We start from the raw sequence: 23,839 nt of genomic DNA, 5'->3' as shown, positions 1-23,839 counted from the left end.
TTCTGAGCACTTCAGAATGAAAATAAACACTCAATGCCACTTGCAGGACAACATGACCGCGCCCGAGCTCAGCGATTATCTGAAGATCTTCAGGTACTGTTTGAGACAAGTTCTCTCTTTGACGGACGAAGCATCGATGATGTGTCATGTTGATGTTTCAGGCCAAAGAGGTTGACTCTGAAAGGATACAAGCAGTACTGGTTCAAATTCCAGGACACCGGCATCTCTTATTTTAAGAGCAAAGAGGAAAGCATTGGCGAGCCCATTCAACAGATTAACCTCAAAGGTAGAGAAAGTCCAGATGTGAACCAAGTCAAGTACAGAACCCAAAAGCAGTGAAGTTGTCACGTTGTGTAAATGGTAAATAAAAAGAGAATACAATGATTTGCAAATCCTTTTCAACTTATATTCAATTGAATAGACTGCAAAGACAAGATATATTTTTTCTGCAAATAATCATGAATTTAGAATTTAATGGCAGCAACACATTGCAAAAAAGGCATTTTTACCACTGTGTTACATGGCCTTTCCTTTTAACAACACTCAGTAAAGGTTTGGGTACTGAGGAGACACATTTTTGAAGTGGAATTATTTCCCATTCTTGCTTGATGTACAGCTTAAGTTGTTCAACAGTCTCCCCTCTGATATTTTAGCCTTCATATTGTACCACACATTTTCAATGGCATCGTCTTGCTGAAATAAGCAGGGGCGTCTATGATAACAACATATGTTGCTCCAAAAGCTGTATGTACCTTTCAGCATTTTTATACCTTCACACATGTGTAAGTTACCCATGCCTTGGGCACTAATACACCCCCATACCATCACAGATGCAGACTTTTACACTTTGCGTTTAGAACAGTCCGGATGGTTCTTTTCCTCTTTGATCCGGAGGACACAACGTCGACAATTTGAAATGTGGACTCTTCAGTCCATTAGAACACTTTTACACTTTGCATCAGTCCATTTTAGATGAGCTCGGGCCCAGCGAAGCGTTTCTGGGTGTTGTTGATAAATGGCTTTGGCTTTGCATAGTAGAGTTTTAACAGATGTAGCGACCAACTGTAGTTACTGACAGTGGTTTTCTGGAGTGTTCCTGAGCCCATGTGGTGATATCCTTTACACACCAATGTCGCTTTTTGATGCAGTACCGCCTGAAGGATGGACGGTGCGTAATATCATGGCTTACGTGCAGTGATTTCTCCAGATTCTCTGAACCTTTTGATGATATTACGGAGCGTAGATGGTGAAATCCCTTAATTCCTTGCAGTAGCTGGTGGAGAAATGTTGTTCTTAAACAATTTGCTCAGTCTTTTTTCGACAAAGTGGTGACCCTCGCCCCCGTCCTTGTTTGTGAACGACTGAGCATTTCATGGAAGCTGCTTTTATACCCAATTATGGCACCCACCTGTTCCCAATGAGCCTGTTCACCTGTGGGGTGTTCCAAATAAGTCTTTGATGAGCATTCCTCAACTTTCTCAGTCTTTTTTGCCACTTGTGCCAGCTTTTTTGAAACATGTCGCACGCATCAAATTCCATATGAGCTAATATTTGCAAAAAATAACAAAGTTTACCAGTTGGAATGTATCTTGTCTTTGCAGTCTATTCAATTGACTATAAGTTGAAAAGGATTTGCAAATCATTGTATTCTCTTTTTATTTACCTTTTACACAACGTGACACTTCTTTTGGGTTCTGTATTTACATTTGGAATGCCACCTTCATGGTCATTACTTTGGCACGTAGGCTGTGAGGTGGCACCGGAAGTCACCATGGCAACTCAGAAGTTCCTCATCAAGCTCCTGATACCAGCGCCCGAGGGAATGAGCGAAGTCTATCTTCGTTGTGAAAATGTGAGGTCAAAGGTCATGCTGCAGGTCAGATGTTCTCAGCGAGTTGTCGGCCATCTTACATGTTCCCGCAGGAGGAGCAGTACGCCCGCTGGATGGCCGCCTGCCGCCTGGCCTCCAAGGGCAAAAGTCTGGCGGACAGCAGCTTCCAGAGCGAGATACGCGGCATCCGCTCCTTCCTCGCCATGCAGAACACGGGCTCCGGTTGCCACGGCAACGGCAAGGCGTCGGACGAAAGCATCAACACCCAAAGCTTGGTGTCGCCGCGCTACCATAAGAAGTACAAAACTAAACAGGTAAAAGTCAGCTGGCTCTGCTGACAGATTCCAAATTGTAGTAAAAATGGGAACAGATCCTTATTGACTACGGGCCGGCGTGGCTCAGATGGTAGAGCGGGTTGAGGGTTCTTGGTTCGATTCCAGCTTCAAGCTTCCGCCATCATAGTCATGGCTGGTAGATTGTAGACATTTACCTAAATGTTTGCATGCCTCCGCCATTATAGTCCGACAATGATAATAATAATAATAAATAATAATAAGTGCTTTGAGTGTCTGAAAAAGCACTATATTGCCAAAAGTATTTGGCCACCTGCCTTGACTCACATATGAACTTGAAGTGCCATCCCATTCCTTGCCCATAGGGTTCAATATGACCTTTTGCAGCTATTACAGCTTCAACTCTTCTGGGAAGGCTGTCCACAAGGTTGCGGAGTGTGTTTATAGGTATTTTTCTTTTGCTTATTTCAGCAAGACAATGCCAAGCCACGTGCTACAAGAGCGTGGCTTCATAGTAAAGGAGTGCGGGTACTAGACTGGCCTGCCTGTAGTCCAGACATTGAAAATGTGTGAAGGCTAAAATATCAGAAGGGAGACTGTTGAACAACTTAAGTTAAGTTAAAGTTAAAGTACCAATGATTGTCACACACACACTAGGTGTGGCGAAATTATTCTCTGCATTTGACTCATCACCCTTGATCACCCCCTGGGAGGTGAGGGGAGCAGTGGGCAGCAGCGGTGGACGCGCCCGGGAATCATTTTTGGTGATTGAACCCCCAATTCCAACCCTTGATGCTGAGTGCCAAGCAGGCTGTGCATCAAGCAAGAGTGGGAAATAATTCCACTTCAAAAATGTGTCTCCTCAGTTCTCAAACCTTTACTGAGTGTTGTTAAAAGGAAAGGCCATGTAACACAGTGGTAAAAATGCTTTTTTTGAAATGTGTTGCTGCCATTAAATTCTAAGTTCATGATTATTTGCAAAAAAAAAAGAAGTTTCTCAGTGTGAACAAGAAATATCTTGTCTTTGCAGTATAAGTTGAAAAGGATTTGCAAATCATTGTATTCTGTTTTTATTTACCATTTAGACAACGTGACAACTTCACTGCTTTTGGCTTTTGTATCTCCTTCATTTTCCCACCAGAGTAGAGAATCATAAGTGTGAACACAATCTAACAACATGCAGTTTTCCGCCCTCACAGCAAGAACAAGTGATGACATTTTGACATTGTGTGTCAGGTTCAAACACCGATGACATCTATTAAACAAGACAAGAAGCAAAGGAAATCAAACAAAGACAGGATTCAATTTAGCTCATGAGGAGAGCGCCCGTGTGCCTGCACCCTCGTACAGCGTCACCACACCGCTCTGACGAGGGAGCTCCACGCCTCGTCTTTTATTTGGGCCTTTTCTGATTACATAGCATTACATTACATTACGCAGCTGCTCTTAAGGGGAGGGTGGTCATAAACAGCTGTTGCACTCAGTCATAAACAGTTCAAACAAAATGTGCCTGGTCCTGTTCCCTCTCCGCTTTGTAGATCTCAGGTCAGACAAGGTCTTCCTGCTGTCAATAGATCAAAGAAACCGACACCTCCATGTCGCATCCCATAGCACACAGTGGAGTTTTACAAGCCTTTTGCTTGATAAGATGAAAGACAGCATTTGTCTTCTCGCAGGGCGAGCTGAAATCATGGGAACACAAAGTTGTGTGATAACTTATGTACAAACCCTGTTTCCATATGAGTTGGGAAATTGTGTTAGATGTAAATATAAACGGAATACAATGATTTGCAAATCCTTTTCAACTCATATTCAATTGAATGCACTACAAAGACAAGATATTTGATGTTCAAACTCATAAACTTTATTTATTTTTTTTGCAAATAATAGTTAACTTATAACTTCATGGCTGCAACACGTGCCAAAGTAGTTGGGAAAGGGCATGTTCACTACTGTGTTACATGGCCTTTCTTTTAACAACACTCAGTAAACGTTTGGGAACTGAGGAGACACATTTTTTAAGCTTCTCAGGTGGAATTCTTTCCCATTCTTGCTTGATGTACAGCTTAAGTTGTTCAACATTCCGAGGGTCTCCATTGTGGTATTTTAGGCTTCATAATGCGCCACACATTTTCAATAGGAGACAGGTCTGGACTACAGGCAGGCCAGTCTAGTACCCGCACGCTTTTACTATGAAGCCACGTTGATGTAACACGTGGCTTGGCATTGTCTTGCTGAAATAAGCAGGGGCGTCCATGGTAACGTTGCTTGGATGGCAACATATGTTGCTCCAAAACCTGTATGTACCTTTCAGCATTAATGGTGCCTTCATAGATGTGTAAGTTACCCATGTCTTGGGCACTAATACACCCCCATACCATCACAGATGCTGGCTTTTCAACTTTGCGCCTATAACAATCCGGATGGTTCTTTTCCTCTTTGGTCCGGAGGACACGACGTCCACAGTTTCCAAAAACAATTTGAAATGTGGACTCGTCAGACCACAGAACACTTTTTACTTTGTATCAGTCCATCTTAGATGAGCTCAGGCCCAGCGAAGCCGACGGCATTTTTGGGTGTTGTTGATAAACGGTTTTCGCCTTGCATAGGAGAGTTTTAACTTACACTTACAGATGTAGCGACCAACTGTAGTTACTGACAGTGGGTTTCTGAAGTGTTCCTGAGCCCATGTGGTGATATCCTTTACGCACTGATGTCGCTTGTTCATGCAGTACAGCCTGATGGATCGAAGGTCACGGGCTTAGCTGCTTACGTGCAGTGATTTCTCCAGATTCTCTGAACCCTTTGATGATATTACGGACCGTAGATGGTGAAACCCCTAAATTCCTTGCAATAGCTGGTTGAGAAAGGTTTTTCTTAAACTGTTCAACAATTTGCTCACGCATTTGTTGACAAAGTGGTGACCCTCGCCCCGTCCTTGTTTGTGAATGACTGAGCATTTCATGGAATCTACTTTTATACCCAATCATGGCACCCACCTGTTCCCAATTTGCCTGTTCACCTGTGGGATGTTCCAAATAAGTGTTTGATGAGCATTCCTCAACTTTATCAGTATTTATTGCCACCTTTCCCAACTTCTTTGTAACGTGTTGCTGGCATCAAATTCTAAAGTTAATGATTATTTGCAAAAAAAAAAAAATGTTTATCAGTTTGAACATCAAATATGTTGTCTTTCTAGCATATTCAACTGAATATGAGTTGAAAATGATTTGCAAATCATTGTATTCCGTTTATATTTACATTCAACACAATTTCCTTACTCATATGGAAACGGGGTTTGTACAATTATTCTGACATTGTGCCTTTTCCGACCCTGCAGCTAGCGCCTCGTATCCTGGACGCCTACCAGAACGTGGGTCAGCTCTCGTTGGTGGATGCGGTCGCTCGCTTCCTGCAGATCTGGCAGGCGCTTCCTGACTTTGGCCTCTCATACGTCGTAGTCAGGTCTTGTCTCACGCCTCTTTTTAACATTTTCAACAGTTTTTCCTTTATGAAGCAAGGCCTTGACGTCAGAAAGAGGAAGCTGAATAAAATGTGTTGTTCCCCCCCCCCCCAACAGGTTTAAAGGTAGTCGTAAAGATGAGGTCCTGGGCATTGCCCCTAACCGTCTGATCCGCATCGACCTGGGCGTGGGCGACGTGGTGAAGACCTGGCGCTACAACAACATGAAGCAGTGGAATGTCAACTGGGACATAAAACAGGTGAGAGTACCACCTGTAACGCTCTCTTATGCTTCTTTGATATACAAACCCTGTTTCCATATGAGTTGGGAAATTGTGTTAGATGTAAATATAAACGGAATACAATGATTTGCAAATCATTTTCAACCCATATTCAATTGAATATGCTACAAAGACAACATATTTGATGTTCAAACTGATAAACTTTTTTTTTTTTGCAAATAATCATTAACTTTAGAATTTGATGCCAGCAACACGTGACAAAGAAGTTGGGAAAGGTGGCAATAAATACTGATAAAGTTGAGGAATGCTCATCAAACATTTATTTGGAACAAATTGTTGAACAGTTTAAGAAAAACCTTTCTCAACCAGCTAGGAATTTAGGGATTTCACCATCTACGGTCCGTAATATCATCAAAGGGTTCAAAGAATCTGGAGAAATCACTGCACGTAAGCAGCTAAGCCTGTGACCTTCGATCCCTCCGGCTGTACTGCATCAACAAGCGACATCAATGTGTAAAGGATATCACCACATGGGCTCAGAAACCCACTGTCAGTAACTACAGTTGGTCGCTACATCTGTAAGTGCAAGTTAAAACTCTCCTATGCAAGGCGAAAACCGTTTATCAACAACACCCAGAAACGCCGTCGGCTTCGCTGGGCCTGAGCTCATCTAAGATGGACTGATACAAAGTGGAAAAGTGTTCTGTGGTCTGACGAGTCCACATTTCTAATTGTTTTTGGAAACTGTGGACACAAACATTCTCGGATTTTCATCACCAAACCCCGCCCACCTCAACCGACGCACGGGGGGGTTGCGGGGGTGTATAATGTAGCCCGGAAGAGTTAGGGATGCATGGGATTCTGGGTATTTGTTCTGTTGTGTTTATGTTGTGTTTATGTTGTGTTACGGTGCGGATGTTCTCCCGAAATATGTTTGTCATTCTTGTTTGGTGTGGGTTCACAGTGTGGCGCATTATTAGTAAGAGTGTTAAAGTTGTTTAAACGGGCACCCTCAGTGTGACCTGTATGGCTGTTGAACAAGTATGCCTTGCAGTCACTTAAGTGTGTCTGCAGAAGCCGCACACAACACGTGACTGGGCTGGCAAGCTGTTTGTACAGGTTGTAGAGGGCGTTAAAGGCAGTGCCATCATAGCACGCCCTTATTATTGTTGTTTGGGTGAAAATCAGCAGACTTTCGAGAGAATAGTTGCCCTGATATTCGGGAGTCTCCCGGAAAAATTGGGAGGGTTGGCAAGTGTGATGCTGTTAAGCGGCATTCATATAAAACTCGTGGGCCGCACTAACATTAAAATTTTCATATTAAGGTGCGGGCCGCGTGTCTGAGACCCCTGGTTAATACATAGCACAAAGCAAAAAAAACACTTTGTATGCAGTCTTATTTCATTTTAAAATTCAAAAGAGTTTTATGGCTCCCATTGTTTTCTTTATTTTGTGAAACTTGGGTCAAAATGGCTCTTTGAGTGGTAAAGGTTGCCGACCCCTGACCTAGACAACTTGTCTTTTAGAAGTAAGTAAACAAACAAAGACTCTTAATTAGTCTGCTGACGTATGCAGTAACATATTGTGTCATTTATCTACCTATTATTTTGTACACATTATGAGGGACAAACTGTAAAAAATGGATTATTAATCCACTTGTTCATTTACTGTTAATATCTTCTTATTTTCTGTTTTAACATGTTCTATCTACACTTCTGTTAAAATGTAATATTCACTTATTCTTCTCTTCTTTGATACTTTACATTAGTTCTGGATGATACCACACATTTAGGTATCGATGCGATACCAAGTAGTTAAAGGATCATACATTGGTCATATTCAAAGTCCTCATGTGTCCAGGGACGTATTTCCTGACTTTACAAACATAATATGATTTTTTTTTAAAAAGGAAAAAAGATTTTGTGATGCAAAAAAATATCGATGTAATCATAGTAGTATCAACTAGATACGCTCCTGTACTTGGTATCATTACAGTGGATGTCAGGTGTAGATCCACCCATGGCGTTTGTTTACATTGTGACGCCGGTGAGTTATTGTATCCTCCGACGGTGTGTAGTGAAGCATGTTTAGCTATTCCTCGTCCTCCAGTGATAATGATACCTGTAAGAAACTTACTTTATTTGTCGCCCTGGAGACCAGGATTAGTGATTTAGCTAGCTAGCCATGTCTTAAAGCACCTCTTCCTGAGGGTGTTTCAGTCTTACAACTTCACCTGTATCTTTACTTTTTACACCAAAATGCATCCATTCTCCCTTTTCTGTCTACAGACCGTGTCTGCTTGTAAGTATTCTGTGTGTGTGTGCGCTGCCGAACATGCTCCTCTGCTCGGAAAACCAGCAATGTCACCACATGACGACGTGCTGTCATGCCCGTTAAAAAAAAGAGGGGATAGGGACCGTTACTTTTTTAGAGGCGGTATAGTACCGCATATGATTCATTAGTATCCCGGTACGCGGGACAGACACTATTACAGGCACATTTAAACAATAATGCTCAGTTAGCCTAAAAACAAAATGATCAAAAAAAAAGCTTTGATGTTTGTTTCTAACTGACAGAACGCAGTTGTATTTTAAGGTGTGTAGCGAAGCCTCTTTTTTTTTTTTTTTTTTTTTTTTTTTTTTTTTTTTTATATACAAAGCTGTCCTCTGTGAGGTGTGTACATAGGGCCGGTGGTGTGTTGATGTCTGCAGCCCAACGCGTACAAAGGAAAATATTTCTAAATATTTGTGTCAATCAAAATATGAACGAAGTGCAGCTGGTGTACATATAAGTAGTGATTTTAAAATGTGTTTATTTCATTGTATCAAGTCAGCATGTACAGCGTGTGAAAGTTCACATTGTATATTAACGGACAGTAAGCATAAGGGATATCATGATATGTTGGATCCACTATGGACTGGACTCTCACAATATTATGTCAGACCCACTCGACATTCATTGAATTTGGTCTCCCCTAGAGGGGGGGTTACCCACATATGCGGTCCTCTCCAAGGTTTCTCATCGACGTCCGAATGGGGTGAGTTTTTCCTTGCCCTTATGTGTGCTCTGTACCGAGGATGACACTTGTGATTTAGGGCTATATAAATAAACATTGATTGATTGATTGATATCAAATAAAAAAAATAAAAAATCGATCTTCGTAATAATCCCGATTTTTAAGTGGTTCAAAAAAATACAAAAATCAATATTTTTTTCCAAACTGTCCTGTTCAGCCACTTCATAAATGTTCGGGTACACACTTATCAAACAAAACCAGTTTTCTTTTAAAGGAGAACTGCACTTTTTGGGGGGAATTCTGCCCAGTGTTCACAATTATTATGAGAGATAAGAAGACAAAAGTTGTTGTTTTTTAATTCAAAATGCAAAAATCGGCTCGTTCTCGGTGACTAAAATGCAGCTAATGGTAGCAATCAATTCTACCTCTAAATCACTTTAAACATGCATTCAAAACCCGCCAACAATACTTACTTAAGTTCATGATTATTTGCCAAAAAAAATGAAGTTTCTCAGTGTGAGCATGAAACATACTTGCCAACCTTGAGACCTCCGATTTCGGGAGGTGGGGGGTGGGGGGCGTGGTCGGAGCGGGGCGGGGGCGTGGTTGGGGGCGTGGCGAGGAGGGGAGGAGTATATTTACAGCTAGAATTCACCAAGTCAAGTATTTCATATATATATATATATATATATATATATATAAGAAATACTTGACTTTCAGTGAATTCTAGCTATATATATCCATCCATCCATCCATCTTCTTCCGCTTATCCGAGGTCGGGTCGCGGGGGCAGCAGCTTAAGCAGGGAAGCCCAGACTTCCCTCTCCCCAGCCACTTCGTCCAGCTCCTCCCGGGGGATCCCGAGGCGTTCCCAGGCCAGCCGGGAGAGATAGTCTTCCCAGCGTGTCCTGGGTCTTCCCCGTGGCCTCCTACCGGTCGGACGTGCCCGAAACACCTTCCTAGGGAGGCGTTCGGGTGGAATTCTGACCAGATGCCCGAACCACCTCATCTGGCTCCTCTCGATGTGGAGGAGCAGCGGCTTTACTTTGAGCTCCCCCCGAATGACAGAGCTTCTCACCCTATCTCTAAGGGAGAGCCCTGCCACCCGGCGGAGGAAACTCATTTCGGCCGCTTGTACCCGTGATCTTGTCCTTTCGGTCATGACCCAAAGCTCATGACCATAGGTGAGGATGGGAACGTAGATCGACCGGTAAATCGAGAGCTTTGCCTTCCGGCTCAGCTCCTTCTTCACCACAACGGATCGATACAGCGTCCGCATTACTGAAGATGCCGCACCGATCCGCCTGTCGATCTCACGATCCACTCTTCCCCCACTCGTGAACAAGACTCCGAGGTACTTGAACTCCTCCACTTGGGGCAAGATCTCCTCCCCAACCCGGAGATGGCACTCCACCCTTTTCCGGGAGAGAACCATGGACTCGGACTTGGAGGTGCTGATTCCCATCCCAGTCGCTTCACACTCGGCTGCGAACCGATCCAGCGAGAGCTGAAGATCTTGGCCAGAAGAAGCCATCAGGACCACATCATCTGCAAATAGCAGAGACCTAATCCTGCAGCCACCAAACCAGATCCCCTCAACGCCCTGACTGCGCCTAGAAATTCTGTCCATAAAGGTTATGAACAGAATCGGTGACAAAGGGCAGCCTTGGCGGAGTCCAACCCTCACTGGAAACGTGTCCGACTTACTGCCGGCAATGCGGACCAAGCTCTGGCACTGATTATATAGGGAGCGAACTGCCACAATAAGACAGTCCGATACCCCATACTCTCTGAGCACTCCCCACAGGACTTCCCGGGGTACACGGTCGAATGCCTTCTCCAAGTCCACAAAGCACATATAGACTGGTTGGGCAAACTCCCATGCACCCTCAAGTACCCTGCCGAGAGTATAGAGCTGGTCCACAGTTCCACGACCAGGACGAAAACCACACTGTTCCTCCTGAATCCGAGGTTCGACTATCCGGCGTAGCCTCCTCTCCAGTACACCTGAATAGACCTTACCGGGAAGGCTGAGGAGTGTGATCCCACGATAGTTGGAACACACCCTCCGGTTCCCCTTCTTAAAGAGAGGAACCACCACCCCGGTCTGCCAATCCAGAGGTACCGCCCCCGATGTCCACGCGATGTTGCAGAGTCTTGTCAACCAAGACAGCCCCACAACATCCAGAGCCTTAAGGAACTCCGGGCGGATCTCATCCACCCCCGGGGCCTTGCCACCGAGGAGCTTTTAACTACCTCGGCAACCTCAGCCCCAGAAATAGGAGAGCCCACCACAGATTCCCCAGGCCCTGCTTCCTCATAGGAAGACGTGCTGGTAGGATTGAGGAGGTCTTCGAAGTATTCCCTCCACCGATCCACAACATCCGCAGTCGAGGTCAGCAGAGCACCATCCCCACCATACACGGTGTTGACACTGCACTGCTTCCCCTTCCTGAGGCGGCGGATGGTGGTCCAGAATTGCTTCGAAGCCTGCCGGAAGTCTTTTTCCATGGCCTCCCCGAACTCCTCCCATGTCCGAGTTTTTGCCTCCGCGACCGCTGAAGCCGCACACCGCTTGGCCTGTCGGTACCTGTCTGCTGCCTCAGGAGTCCCATGAGCCAAAAGAACCCGATAGGACTCCTTCTTCAGCCTGACGGCATCCCTCACCGCCGGCGTCCACCAACGGGTTCTAGGATTACCGCCACGACAGGCACCAACTACCACCAACAGCTCCAATCGGCCGCCTCGACAACAGAGGTACGGAACATCGTCCACTCGGACTCAATGTCCAGCACCTCCCTCGTGACATGTTCAAAGTTCTTCCGGAGGTGGGAATTGAAACTCTCTCTGACAGGAGACTCTGCCAGGCTTTCCCAGCAAACCCTCACAATGCGTTTGGGCCTGCCAGGTCTGTCCGGCATCCTCTCCCACCATCGCAGCCAACTCACCACCAGGTGGTGATCGGTAGAAAGCTCCGCCCCTCTCTTCACCCGAGTGTCCAAAACATGAGACCGCAAATCCGATGACACAACTACAAAGTCGATCATGGAACTGCGGCCTAGGGTGTCCTGGTGCCAAGTGCACATATGGACACCCTTATGTTTGAACATGGTGTTTGTTATCGACAATCTGTGACGAGCACAAAAGTCCAATAACAGAACACCACACGGGTTCAGATCTGGGCGGCCATTCTTCCCAATCACACCTCTCCAGGTTTCACTGTCGCTGCCAACATGAGTGTTGAAGTCCCCCAGTAGAACGAGGGAATCACCCGGGGGAGCACTCTCCAGTACTCCCTCGAGTGAATCCAAAAAGGGTGGGTACTCTGAGCTGCCGTTTGGCGCGTAAACGCAAACAACAGTCAGGATCCGTCCCCCCACCCGAAGGCGGAGGGAAGCTACCCTCTCGTCCACCGGGTTGAACTCCAACGTGCAGGCTTTGAGCCGAGGGGCAACAAGAATTGCCACCCCAGCCCGTCGCCTCTCACTGCCGGCAACGCCAGAGTGGAAGAGAGTCCAGCCCCTCTCAAGAGAAGTGGTTCCAGAGCCCTTGCTGTGCGTCGAAGTGAGTCCGACTATATCTAGCCGGAACTTCTCCACCTCACGCACTAGCTCAGGCTCCTTCCCCCCCAGCGAAGTGACGTTCCACGTCCCAAGAGCCAGCTTATGTAGCCGAGGATCGGACCGCCAAGTGCCCTGCCGTCGGCTGCCGCCCAGCTCACAATGCACCCGACCTCTATGGCCCCTGCTATGGGTGGTGAGCCCATTGGAGGGGGGACCCACGTTGCCTCTTCGGGCTGTGCCCGGCCGGGCCCCATGGGGACAGGCCCGGCCACCAGGCGCTCGCCATCGTGCCCCACCTCCGCTATATATATATATATATTTATTTTATTATATATATATATATATATATATATATATATATATATATATATAAATAAAAGAAATACTTGAATTTCAGTGTTCATTTATTTACAAATATACACACACATAACACTCATCTACTCATTGTTGAGTTATGGGTTGAATTGTCCATCCTTGTTCTATTCTCTGTCACTATTTTTCTAACCATGCTGAACGCCCTTTCGCAGGTACCCAGAAAGGTTTCGAGTACCACCAAAAAACCTGAATCTCTGAAGACAGTATAAAAATCTGTGTTAAAGGTGTACAAATACTGTTTGTATAATAAGCATGTTATCGTTTATAAATGAGGGTTAAGAGTTCAGTACTAAAAAAAAAAAAAAAAAAGAATGTGGCTTAAGTACAGTTTTTTAATTGAGCTGCTGCATTTTTTGGTTGGGTTGTTTATTTCTTTTCAGTAACTTCTACATTTCTAAAAGGGGAGGAATGTAATAGAGTGATCTATGTTTGTCTGTTGCCATCTCCTGGTGAATGTTGGCTACAGCGTACTGGGGTTACTTTTTGGTTGGCCAACGATTTACGTGGTGTTGCGCACCTGACGCCAAGTGTGTGAGTCTGTTCTGAAGTCTACAGTAAAGAGACGTACTTCATCACCTCGCCTGGTTATTGCCTCCAACTCAATATATTACAACAACATTGCTGTTTACGGCAGGCGACTGCTTTACGGTAGACGAAAACGTGACTGCTGTTGTTGTGTGTTGTTACCACGCTGGGAGGACGTTAATGAAACTGCCTAACAATAAACCCACATAAGAAACCAAGAACTCGCCCTCCATCATTCTACAGTTATAACGTCATTGGGCAGGCACGCTGTTTATATTGTGGGAAAGTGGACGTGAATACAGGCTGTTGACACATCACTCAGGTCCGCAAGGAGCTGGAGGGGGCGTGGCTTCCAGCTCCGCCTGAATTTCGGGAGATTTTCGGGAGAAAATTTGTCCCGGTAGGTTTTCGGGAGAGGTGCTGAATTTCGGGAGTCTCCCGTAAAATCCGGGAGGGTTGGCAAGTATGGCATGAAATATCTTGTCTTTGCAGTCTATTCACTTGAATATAGGTTGGAAAGGATTTGCAAATCATTGTATTCTCTTTTTATTTACCGTTTACACAACGTGACAACTTCACTGCTTTTGGGGTTTTGTACATTCCTGACTGCTATGCTTTCAACACCCCTACAGGTGGCCATCGAGTTCGAAGGCAACATCAACATCGCCTTCAGCTGCGTGACGGCCGACTGCAAAATAGTGCACGAGTTCATCGGGGGATACATCTTCATGTCCACGCGGAGTCGCGACAGCAGCGACAAGCTCAACGAGGAGCTCTTCCACAAGCTGACGGGCGGAAACGAAGCGCTATAATAAGACACAAAGCGCCACAAAAAGGATACGTTTCCCAATGGAGGACCATCATGGCGAATAGGCACTGAACTTTGCAGTCAGGTGAAGACTTACCTTAGTGTCGCTAAATAGTAGAAGAACAAAAATACACAGCGTTTACCACGTACATTTTTAATCAAATCAACTGAGTGTGTTCACACTATGTTTTCCGAGCATGCAGCATTTTCAAACAATACAAACCCCGTTTCCATATGAGTTGGGAAATTGTGTTAGATGTAAATATAAACGAAATACAATGATTTAAAAATTTCCAACCCATATTCAGTTGAATATGCTACAAAGACAACAATCATAATAATCATTAACTTTAGAATTTGATGCCAGCAACACGTGGCAAAGAAGTTGGGAAAGGTGGCAATAAATACTGATAAAGTTGAGGAATGCTCATCAAACACTTATTTGGAACATCCCACAGGTGAACAGGCAAAGTGGGAACAGGTGGGTATAAAAGTAGATTCCATGAAATGCTCAGTCATTCAAAAACAAGGATGGGGCGAGGGTCACCACTTTGTCAACAAATGCGTGAGCAAATTGTTGAACAGTTTAAGAAAAACCTTTCTCAAGGAATTTAGGGATTTCACCATCTACGGTCCGTAAAATCATCAAAGGGTTCAGAGAATCTGGAGAAATCACTGCACGTAAGCAGCTAAGCCCGTGACCTTCGATCCCTCAGGCTGTACTGCATCAACAAGCGACATCAGTGTGTAAAGGATATCACCACATGGGCTCAGGAACACTTCAGAAACCCACTGTCAGTAACTACAGTTGGTCGCTACATCTGTAAGTGCAAGTTAAAACTCTCCTATGCAAGGCGAAAACCGTTTATCAACAACACCCAGAAACGCCGTCGGCTTCGCTGGGCCTGACCTCATCTAAGATGGACTGATACAAAGTGGAAAAGTGTTCTGTGGTCTGACGAGTCCACATTTCAAATTGTTTTTGGAAACTGTGGACGTCGTGTCCTCCGGACCAAAGAGGAAAAGGACCATCCGGATTGTTATAGGTGCAAAGTTGAAAAGCCAGCATCTGTGATGGTATGGGGGTGTATTAGTGCCCAAGACATGGGTAACTTACACATCTGTGAAGGCGCCATTAATGCTAAAAGGTACATACAGGTTTTGGAGCAACATATGTTTCCATCCAAGCAACGTTACCATGGACGCCCCTGCTTATTTCAGCAAGACAATGCCAAGCCACGTGTTACATCAACGTGGCTTCATAGTAAAAGAGTGCAGGTACTAGACTGGCCTGCCTGTAGTCCAAACCTGTCTCCCATTGAAAATGTGTGGCGCATTATGAAGCCTAAAATACCACAACGGAGACCCCCGGACTGTTGAACAACTTAAGCTGTACATCAAGCAAGAATGGGAAAGAATTCCACCTGAGAAGCTTAAAAAATGTGTCTCCTCAGTTCCCAAACGTTTACAGAGTGTTGTTAAAAGGAAAGGCCATGTAACACAGTGGTGAACATGCTCTTTCCCAACTACTTTGGCACGTGTTGCAGCCATGAAATTCTAAGTTAATTATTATTTGCAAAGAAAAACTTCAAATATCTTGTCTTTGTAGTGCATTCAATTGAATATGGGTTGAAAAGGATTTGCAAATCATTGTATTCCGTTTATATTTACATCTAACACAATTTCCCAACTCATATGGAAACGGGGTTTGTAATATTCTGTCTTCATTCATATGTTGGTAAATAAAAGCATGTTTTTGTTGTGTCTGTTTAGCCATTCTTGTTCAATGTAAGTGTCCACGCTTTATCTCAATATGCAACATTGTTGTCCATGGAGAAATACTGAACTGACCACAATATAAGTCCGTACTTTATAGGAAAAATATTTGTAATGTATTCATGCAGGGAAGTCCCATTGAGATTATGAATATTTCTGCAGTAAACATCCATACCATAGGGCAGGTGGCACTGGCAGCCAGATTGGCAAAGTGCCTTGCCCAAGGACACAACGGCAGCGACTCGGATCATACCCTCTCTAGTTTCTGGACGACCGCTCTGCCATGTGAGCCATGCTGCTGTTTTTAAACCAAGTCTTTAGTTAATGTGGAAAATACTACTATAGTCAGTAATACAAAATACAGTCGTCCCTCGCCACATCGTGCTATAAACATTGCAGATCAGAATCAGAATACCTTTATTGTCATTGATCGATCAATCAATCAATCAATGTTTACTTATAACCCTAAATCACAAGTGTCTCAAAGGGCTGCACAAGCCACAACGACATCCTGGGCTCAGATCCTACATCAGGGCAAAAAAAACTCAACCCAATGGGATGACAATGAGAAACCTTGGAGGGGACCGCAGATGTGGGGACCCCCCAATGGGCGACCGGTGCAATGGAAGTCGAGTGGATCTAGCATAATATTGTGAGAGTCCAGTCCATAGTGGATCTAACATAATAGTGAGAGTCCAGTCCATAGTGGATCTAACATAATAGTGAGAGTCCAGTCCATAGTGGATCTAACATAATAGTGTGAGAGTCCAGTCCATAGTGGATCTAACATAATAGTGAGATTCTAGTCCATAGTGGATCTAACATAATAGTGAGAGTCCAGTCCATAGTGGATCTAACATAATAGTGAGAGTCCAGTCCATAGTGGATCTAACATAATAGGGAGAGTCCAGTCCATAGTGGATCTAACATAATAGTGAGAGTCTAGTCCATAGTGGATCTAACATAATAGTGAGAGTCCAGTCCATAGTGGATCTAACATAATAGTGAGAGTCTAGACCATAGTGGATCTAACATAATAGTGAGAGTCTAGACCATAGTGGATCTAACATAATAGTGAGAGTCTAGACCATAGTGGATCTAACATAATAGTGAGAGTCTAGTCCATAGTGGATCCAACATAATAGTTTGAGAGTCCAGTCCATAGTGGATCTAACATAATAGTGAGAGTCTAGACCATAGTGGATCTAACATAATAGTGAGAGTCTAGACCATAGTGGATCTAACATAATAGTGAGAGTCTAGACCATAGTGGATCTAACATAATAGTGAGAGTCTAGTCCATAGTGGATCCAACATAATAGTTTGAGAGTCCAGTCCATAGTGGATCCAACATAATAGTGAGAGTCCAGTCCATAGTGGATCTAACATAATAGTGAGAGTCCAGTCCATAGTGGATCTAATATAATAGTGTGAGAGTCCAGTCCATTGGGTCAGATTTCCTCTTTTTCCCTCCAAGGGTGCAATAGTGAATCCTTCCAATGTTTCTCATTCCTCTGCTGCTACGACAGAGGCAGTACGCTCCCTAAAAAGAAAATAAATACACTTTAAAACTCACCTTCAAGATGGAGAATCAACTCAATTGATCCAAATGTCTTACGAGTCGGTTTGAGTCTTATAGCTCGGCTGAAGTATTTGGGGGGAAGTTTTCCCTCTGCGTCCCCTGGGGTCAACAACACATGGTTCTCTGACCAGAAGAATTGGATGCCGTCTGTACAGTCCCAGTGAATGATGTCAAAGTTGGACGAAACTTTCAACTGACTGTGTCATCTTACCAGCAAGAGCTTCGTGCACTTGGATAAATACAGCCAGATCGCAGTCTTTCCTCATTCCTTGAAGTCAAGACAAAAAGTTGGTGGAAGGCCCAAAGTGACAAACGCGCCAACGTACCGTACCACTAATGACGCCATGCTCCTCTGGCAAGCCGGGGGCAAGATGGATGTGTGTCCTTCTCATGCGGCTCAGGCCGTGCTGCCGGATGGAGGTCCAGTTGTGCATGTAGGAGCCATGGACAGCCTCAACCGGGCAGTCGGGGGACCCAGCCAGGACAGGCTTCAGCTCTAAATCCGTCACCTAAGAAGATTGGACATTTAAAAAGAACCCATCCCAGTCCGGCAGCTTTGTGACATGTGTACCTGCATGGTGTGGCCCTGATTGGCTCGAATCTGCAAGCGACTGTCTTCAGGATGAGGACACAGCTTAAAACGCTGCTTGTCATTTGTGGCAACCACTCTTTGCACATCTTCCAGTTTGTACCAGCGGAACTGAGGGTGAGCCAGGAGGTCATCTACGTACAGAAAACCATCTATAGATAGATAGATAGATAGATAGATAGATAGATAGATAGATAGTACTTTATTGATTCCTTCAGGAGAGTTCCTTAGGAAAATTTGAAAGAAGAGTTACTACCACCTTGTTAAAGTGGAACATTATCACAATTTCAGAATGGTTAAAACCATTAAAAATCAGTTCCCAGTGGCTTATTATATTTTTCGAAGTTTTTTTCAAAATTTTACCCGTCACGCAATATCCCTAAAAAAAGCTTCAAAGTGCCTGATTTTAACCACCCGTCCATTTTCCTGTGACGTCACATAGTGAAGCCAACACAAACAAACATGGCGGAAAGAACAGCAAGCTAGAGCGACATTAGCTCGGATTCAGACTCGGATTTCAGCGGCTTAAGCGATTCAACAGATTACGCATGTATTGAAACGGATGGTTGTAGTGTGGAGGCAGGTAGCGAAAACAAAATTGAAGAAGAAACTGAAGCTATTGAGCCGTATCGGTTTGAACCGTATGCAAGCGAAACCGATGAAAACGACACGACAGCCAGCGACACGGGAGAAAGCGAGGACGAATTCGGCGATCGCCTTCTAACCAACGATTGGTATGTGTTTGTTTGGCATTAAAGGAAACTAACAACTATGAACTAGGTTTACAGCATATGAAATACATTTGGCAACAACATGCACTTTGAGAGTGCAGACAGCCCAGTTTTCATCAATTAATATATTCTGTAGACATACCCTCATGTCAGCAGGCCAGGGTAGCTAGGGTCGATATTCTTCTCTTGATCATCTTCGGGACGGTGTGAGCCAAGACATCCAGGGGGTTTAGCTCACTCGTCTGCGGGAACAAACTGCCGCCATTGCTTGCCGTGCTACCGAGGTCCTTTGTCCCTGAATTGCTCACACACTCCGGCAGATTCAATGGGGGTCTGGCGGCAGATTTCTTTGACTTTATCGTTGGAAATGCATCTGCTTTGAGTGTCGCAGGATATCCACACATTCTTGCCATCTCTGTCGTAGCATAGCTTTCGTCGGTAAAGTGTGCGGAACAAACGTCCAATTTCTTGCCACTTTCGCATCTTTGGGCCACTGGTGCAACTTGAATCCGTCCCTGTTCGTGTTGTTACACCCTCCGACAACACACCGACGAGGCATGATGTCTCCAAGGTACGGAAAACAGTCAAAAAAACGGAAAATAACAGAGCTGATTTGACTCGGTGTTTGAGAAAATGGCGGATTGCTTCCCGATGTGACGTCATCGCTCCGAGAGCGAATATTAGAAAGGCGTTTAATTCGCCAAAATTCACCCATTTAGAGTTCGGAAATCGGTTAAAAAAATATATGGTCTTTTTTCTGCAATATCAAGGTATATATTGACGCTTACATAGGTCTGGTGATAATGTTCCCCTTTAACCCAGAATTGTCCAAACTTTTTCCAGCAACAGAAAAATTGAAGGATGCGGAGGCAAACATATTTGACATGAATTATACTAAAACCCATACAATGTAGATCAGGGGTCACCAACCTTTTTGAAACCAAGAGCTACTTCTTGGGTACTGATTAATGCGAAGGGCTACCAGTTTGATACACACTTAAATAAATTGCCGGAAATAGCCAATTTGCTCAATTTACCTTCAACTCTATGTTATTATTAATAATCAATGATATTTATATTTGTGGAAACACTGATCATCTTAATGATTTCTCACAATAAATATATATAGAAACAGATAAGTATCAATATGCAACACTTTATTTTTATATTTTCTCTAAGTGCACATTTTTCAAATTGAACATTTTCAAATGATCACTTCTAAGACAGTCTTGTGAAATCACAATATCCCATTTGAACTAGCTAGCCACTAACATTTTTTAACAAATCATAAATATATAACAAATTGGACCAAGCTATATTTCAAACAAAGACAAATCATTATTTCTTCTAGATTTTCCAGAACAAAAATTTTAAAAGAAATTCAAAAGACTTTGAAATAAGATTTGCCAGAATATTTTTTTTGAATTTTAATCATAATAAGTTTGAAGAAATATTTCACAAATATTCTTCGTCGAAAAAACAGAAGCTAAAATGAAGAATTAAATTAAAATGTATTTATTATTCTTTACAATAAAAAAAAAATGTACTTGAACATTGATTTAAATTGTCAGGAAAGAAGAGGAAGGAATTTAAAAAGTAAAAATGTATGTGTGTTCAAAAATCCTAAAATCATTTTTAAGGTTGTATTTTTTCTCTAAAATTGTCTTTCTGAAAGCTATAAGAAGCAAAGTAAAAAAATTAATGAATTTATTTAAACAAGTGAAGACCAAGTCTTTAAAATATTTTCTTGGATTTTCAAATTCTATTTGAGTTTTGTCTCTCTTAGAATTAAGAATGTCGAGCAAAACGAGACCAGCTTGCTAGTAAATAAATACAATTTAAAAAATAGAGGCAGCTCACTGGTAAGTGCTGCTATTTGAGCTATTTTTAGAACAGGCCAGCGGGCGACACATCTGGTCCTTACGGGCGACCTGGTGCCCGCGGGCACCGCGTTGGTGACCCCTGATGTAGATCAATCGATATATGCTTCATTCTCTGACCAAACATCTACATCTTAGCTTTGTGTTATAGGGAACAAAGCATTGACGTGTGTCATCTAATAATACAGGGGTGTCCAAACGCTGGTCTGCGGGCCAGATGCTGCCCGCCGACATCTTCTATTTGGCCCACAAGACTACATTTATACATACGTACACTGAATTAAAGTATACACTTTTGTTTATGCTCCCATTTTTCATGAGTTGAACTCAAAGATGGAAAACTTCTACTATATACACAAAAGACCAATTAATTTTTAAATATTGTTCACAAATCTGTGTTAGTGAGCATTTCTTCATTACCAAGACAATCCATCCCACCTCACAGGTGTGACGTATCAAGATGCTGATAAACAGCATGATTATTGCACAGGTGTGCCTAAGGCTGCCCACAATAAAAGGCCACTCTGAAATGTGCAGATTTAGACAGATTTGTGAACAATATTTCAGAGGAATAGGTCTTTTGTGTATAGAGTAAAAGTTGTACATCTTTGAGTTCAACTCATAAAAAATGGGAGCAAAAACAAAAGTGTTGCGATTATATTTTGTTCAATGTGTATACAAATATGTGTGTGTGTATATACATAAACGTCAATAAATGTATTTACTGTAAATAAAGTAATGTAGAAGGTTGTAAAATGTGGCTGACTGCAGTGAGACGCCTCACTGAGAGATCCGACCAGTTCCTTTAATATCGGGCACTTATGTTCCAGTTTTGCACACATTTTCATAAATTCGATAAATGTGGGAATTAATTTAACTGTTACTTATTCCAAATGAATAGTTTTTTAAAGTTACAAGTGATAAACACTTATTGAGTGAAACAAAAATATATGTAAAACTGCATCAATATACATAAATTAAAGATGCATCAATAATCTAGTTTTAATCGAATCGTAATGGAATCATAAGGTGGCCAAAGATTCCCACCTCTAATATACATATATATATATATATATGTATATATATATATATATATATATATATATATATATATATATATATATATATATATATATATATATATATATATATATATATATATATATATATATATATACATATACATATATATATACATATATATATATATATATATATATACATATATATATATATATACATATATATATATATATATATACACATATATATATATACACATATATATATATATATATATATACACATACATATATATATATATATATACACATACACATATATATATATATATATATATATATATATGTATGTATATATATATATATATACATATATATATATATATATATATATACACATACATACATACATACATACATACATACATACATACATATATATATATACACAATATATATATATATACTGTATATATATACATACATATATATATATATATATATATACATACATACATACACAGTATGTATGTATATATACATATACATACATGTGTATATATATATATATATATATACACACATATATATATATATACAGACATACATACATACATGTATATATATATATATATACATACACACGTGTATATATGTATATATATATGCGTACATATGCGTGTATATATAAATATATATATATATATACACGCACACATATATACAAACGCACACATATATACGCACGCATATATTCGCGCATACATACACACATATATACACATGCATACACACACACACATATATGGATCGACAGACATTTACATACATCTATACACACACACACACACACACACATATATATATATATATACACATACATACATACACACATGTGTGTGTATATATATATATATATATATATATATATATACACACACACACAGTATGTATGTATATATACATATACATACGTGTATATATATACACACATATATATATGTGTATATATATATATATATATATATATATATATATATATATATATATATATATATATATATATATATATATATATATACACGCACACATATACACACGCACACATATATACGCATATGTACGCATATATACGCGCATACATACACACATACATACACACACACATATATATATAGATCGACAGACATTTATATATATCTATAGATATATGTATAGATTATCTATATATAGCTATATTTATATAGCAATATATATATATATATATACAAGTTTTGTGTGTGTCTGGAACAGATTAATTAGATTTACATTTTTTATGGTAAAAATCTTTGAATAGGTAACGTACTCATTCGTAAATCTCCTGTAAAAATATAAGTACTGTGAAGTCATTCAAAACCAAATAGATAGATAGATAGTACTTTATTGATTCCTTCAGGTGAGTTCCCTCAGGAAAATTAAAAAATAAATATAGCAGGTGAATGAAGTTTTCAGAGAATCAGCTGAGTAACTCACCTGAACTTAAGTGAAGACCCATCTGGCTGGCTCCGTGGCGAAGAGCGTAGGATAAAGATTTAGACAATCTGACATCTTTATCCTGAAAAGGGAGTGCAATTTATTTATTTATTTTATTTTTTTAAAAAGGGAGTGCAAATTATAAATAAAAATACCTCCTGAATTACGTCATTGTGGCCCCACCCACTTTTTCTTAACCGGAAGACCACAGAACTGCTGCCATGTCAGAACTGAACCTGTTTCTATTGGCTTTGATTGATTGAAACTTTTATCAGTAGATTGCACAGTACAGTACATATTCCGTACAATTGACCACTAAATGGTAACACCCCAATAAGTTTTTCAACTTGTTTAAGTCGGGGTCCACGTTCAGCAATTCATGGTAAATGCTCGATAACACATGGCTGTAACTCACCTCCACGCCACGGCTGCCTCTCTTTCCTCTCCTTCCTCCTCTTTCTCCTTTCCCACAGTCCATTGTCACTCTTAAAAATACGCCACCAAACAACTGTCAACACGACTTGCGCTCTCCGCAAGAGTGTGGTCACGTGACCATCAATATGCGACTAGCACCATAGACATGTTCTAAGGGTACGCAACATGGAGCGCTACTGCCTACTGGCGCTGACGAG

General features: G+C 41.9%; 2 protein-coding genes across 6 annotated transcripts in view; one reads left to right on the top strand and one right to left on the bottom strand.

The window, feature by feature from the left end:
• fermt3b (FERM domain containing kindlin 3b) overlaps positions 1 to 14,596 on the top strand; it is a 50,024-nt gene extending 35,428 nt beyond the window's left edge. The window contains exons 9-15 of the mRNA XM_061930055.1: positions 47 to 93; positions 162 to 286; positions 1,746 to 1,852; positions 1,924 to 2,145; positions 5,465 to 5,589; positions 5,705 to 5,846; positions 13,940 to 14,596. Coding sequence (XP_061786039.1) covers positions 47 to 93; positions 162 to 286; positions 1,746 to 1,852; positions 1,924 to 2,145; positions 5,465 to 5,589; positions 5,705 to 5,846; positions 13,940 to 14,119 — 948 coding nt within the window. The 3' untranslated portion in view covers positions 14,120 to 14,596. The remainder of the gene's footprint in view (positions 1 to 46; positions 94 to 161; positions 287 to 1,745; positions 1,853 to 1,923; positions 2,146 to 5,464; positions 5,590 to 5,704; positions 5,847 to 13,939) is intronic.
• Positions 43 to 23,755, bottom strand: trpt1 (tRNA phosphotransferase 1). Of its 5 annotated transcripts, none has more exons than XM_061930056.1 (7): positions 23,623 to 23,755; positions 23,208 to 23,289; positions 18,045 to 18,214; positions 17,805 to 17,982; positions 17,685 to 17,741; positions 17,468 to 17,620; positions 43 to 177 (listed from the first exon to the last, which is right to left on the bottom strand). In XM_061930056.1, exons 1-7 carry the CDS (start codon positions 23,683 to 23,685, stop codon positions 158 to 160), a joined length of 723 nt encoding a protein of 240 aa, XP_061786040.1. In that variant the 5' UTR covers positions 23,686 to 23,755; the 3' UTR covers positions 43 to 157. The 5 variants fall into 5 exon arrangements, with proteins under 5 accessions (XP_061786040.1, XP_061786042.1, XP_072768613.1 ...); XM_061930058.1 differs by having other exon boundaries at positions 17,468 to 17,572; XM_072912512.1 differs by lacking the exon at positions 23,623 to 23,755 and adding an exon at positions 23,363 to 23,379.
• Between the last annotated feature and the right edge of the window lie 84 nt (positions 23,756 to 23,839).

The sequence above is a fragment of the Nerophis lumbriciformis genome, linkage group LG36 (genome assembly GCF_033978685.3).
Source record: "Nerophis lumbriciformis linkage group LG36, RoL_Nlum_v2.1, whole genome shotgun sequence".
Taxonomy (NCBI): Eukaryota; Metazoa; Chordata; class Actinopteri; order Syngnathiformes; family Syngnathidae; genus Nerophis; species Nerophis lumbriciformis.
This window is presented reverse-complemented; position numbering and strand designations above follow the sequence as displayed.

Excerpts from the sequence above, each read along its gene's own strand:
- trpt1 (XM_061930056.1), bottom strand. The coding sequence starts at position 23,685 with ATGGACTGTGGGAAAGGAGAAAGAGGAGGAAGGAGAGGAAAGAGAGGC. Across the intron at positions 23,290-23,622 it reads GAGGCAGCCGTGGCGTGGAG|GATAAAGATGTCAGATTGTC; the intron begins GTGAGTTACAGC and ends CTCCCTTTTCAG. Across the intron at positions 17,621-17,684 it reads AGTGCACGAAGCTCTTGCTG|ACGGCATCCAATTCTTCTGG; the intron begins GTAAGATGACAC and ends GGGACTGTACAG.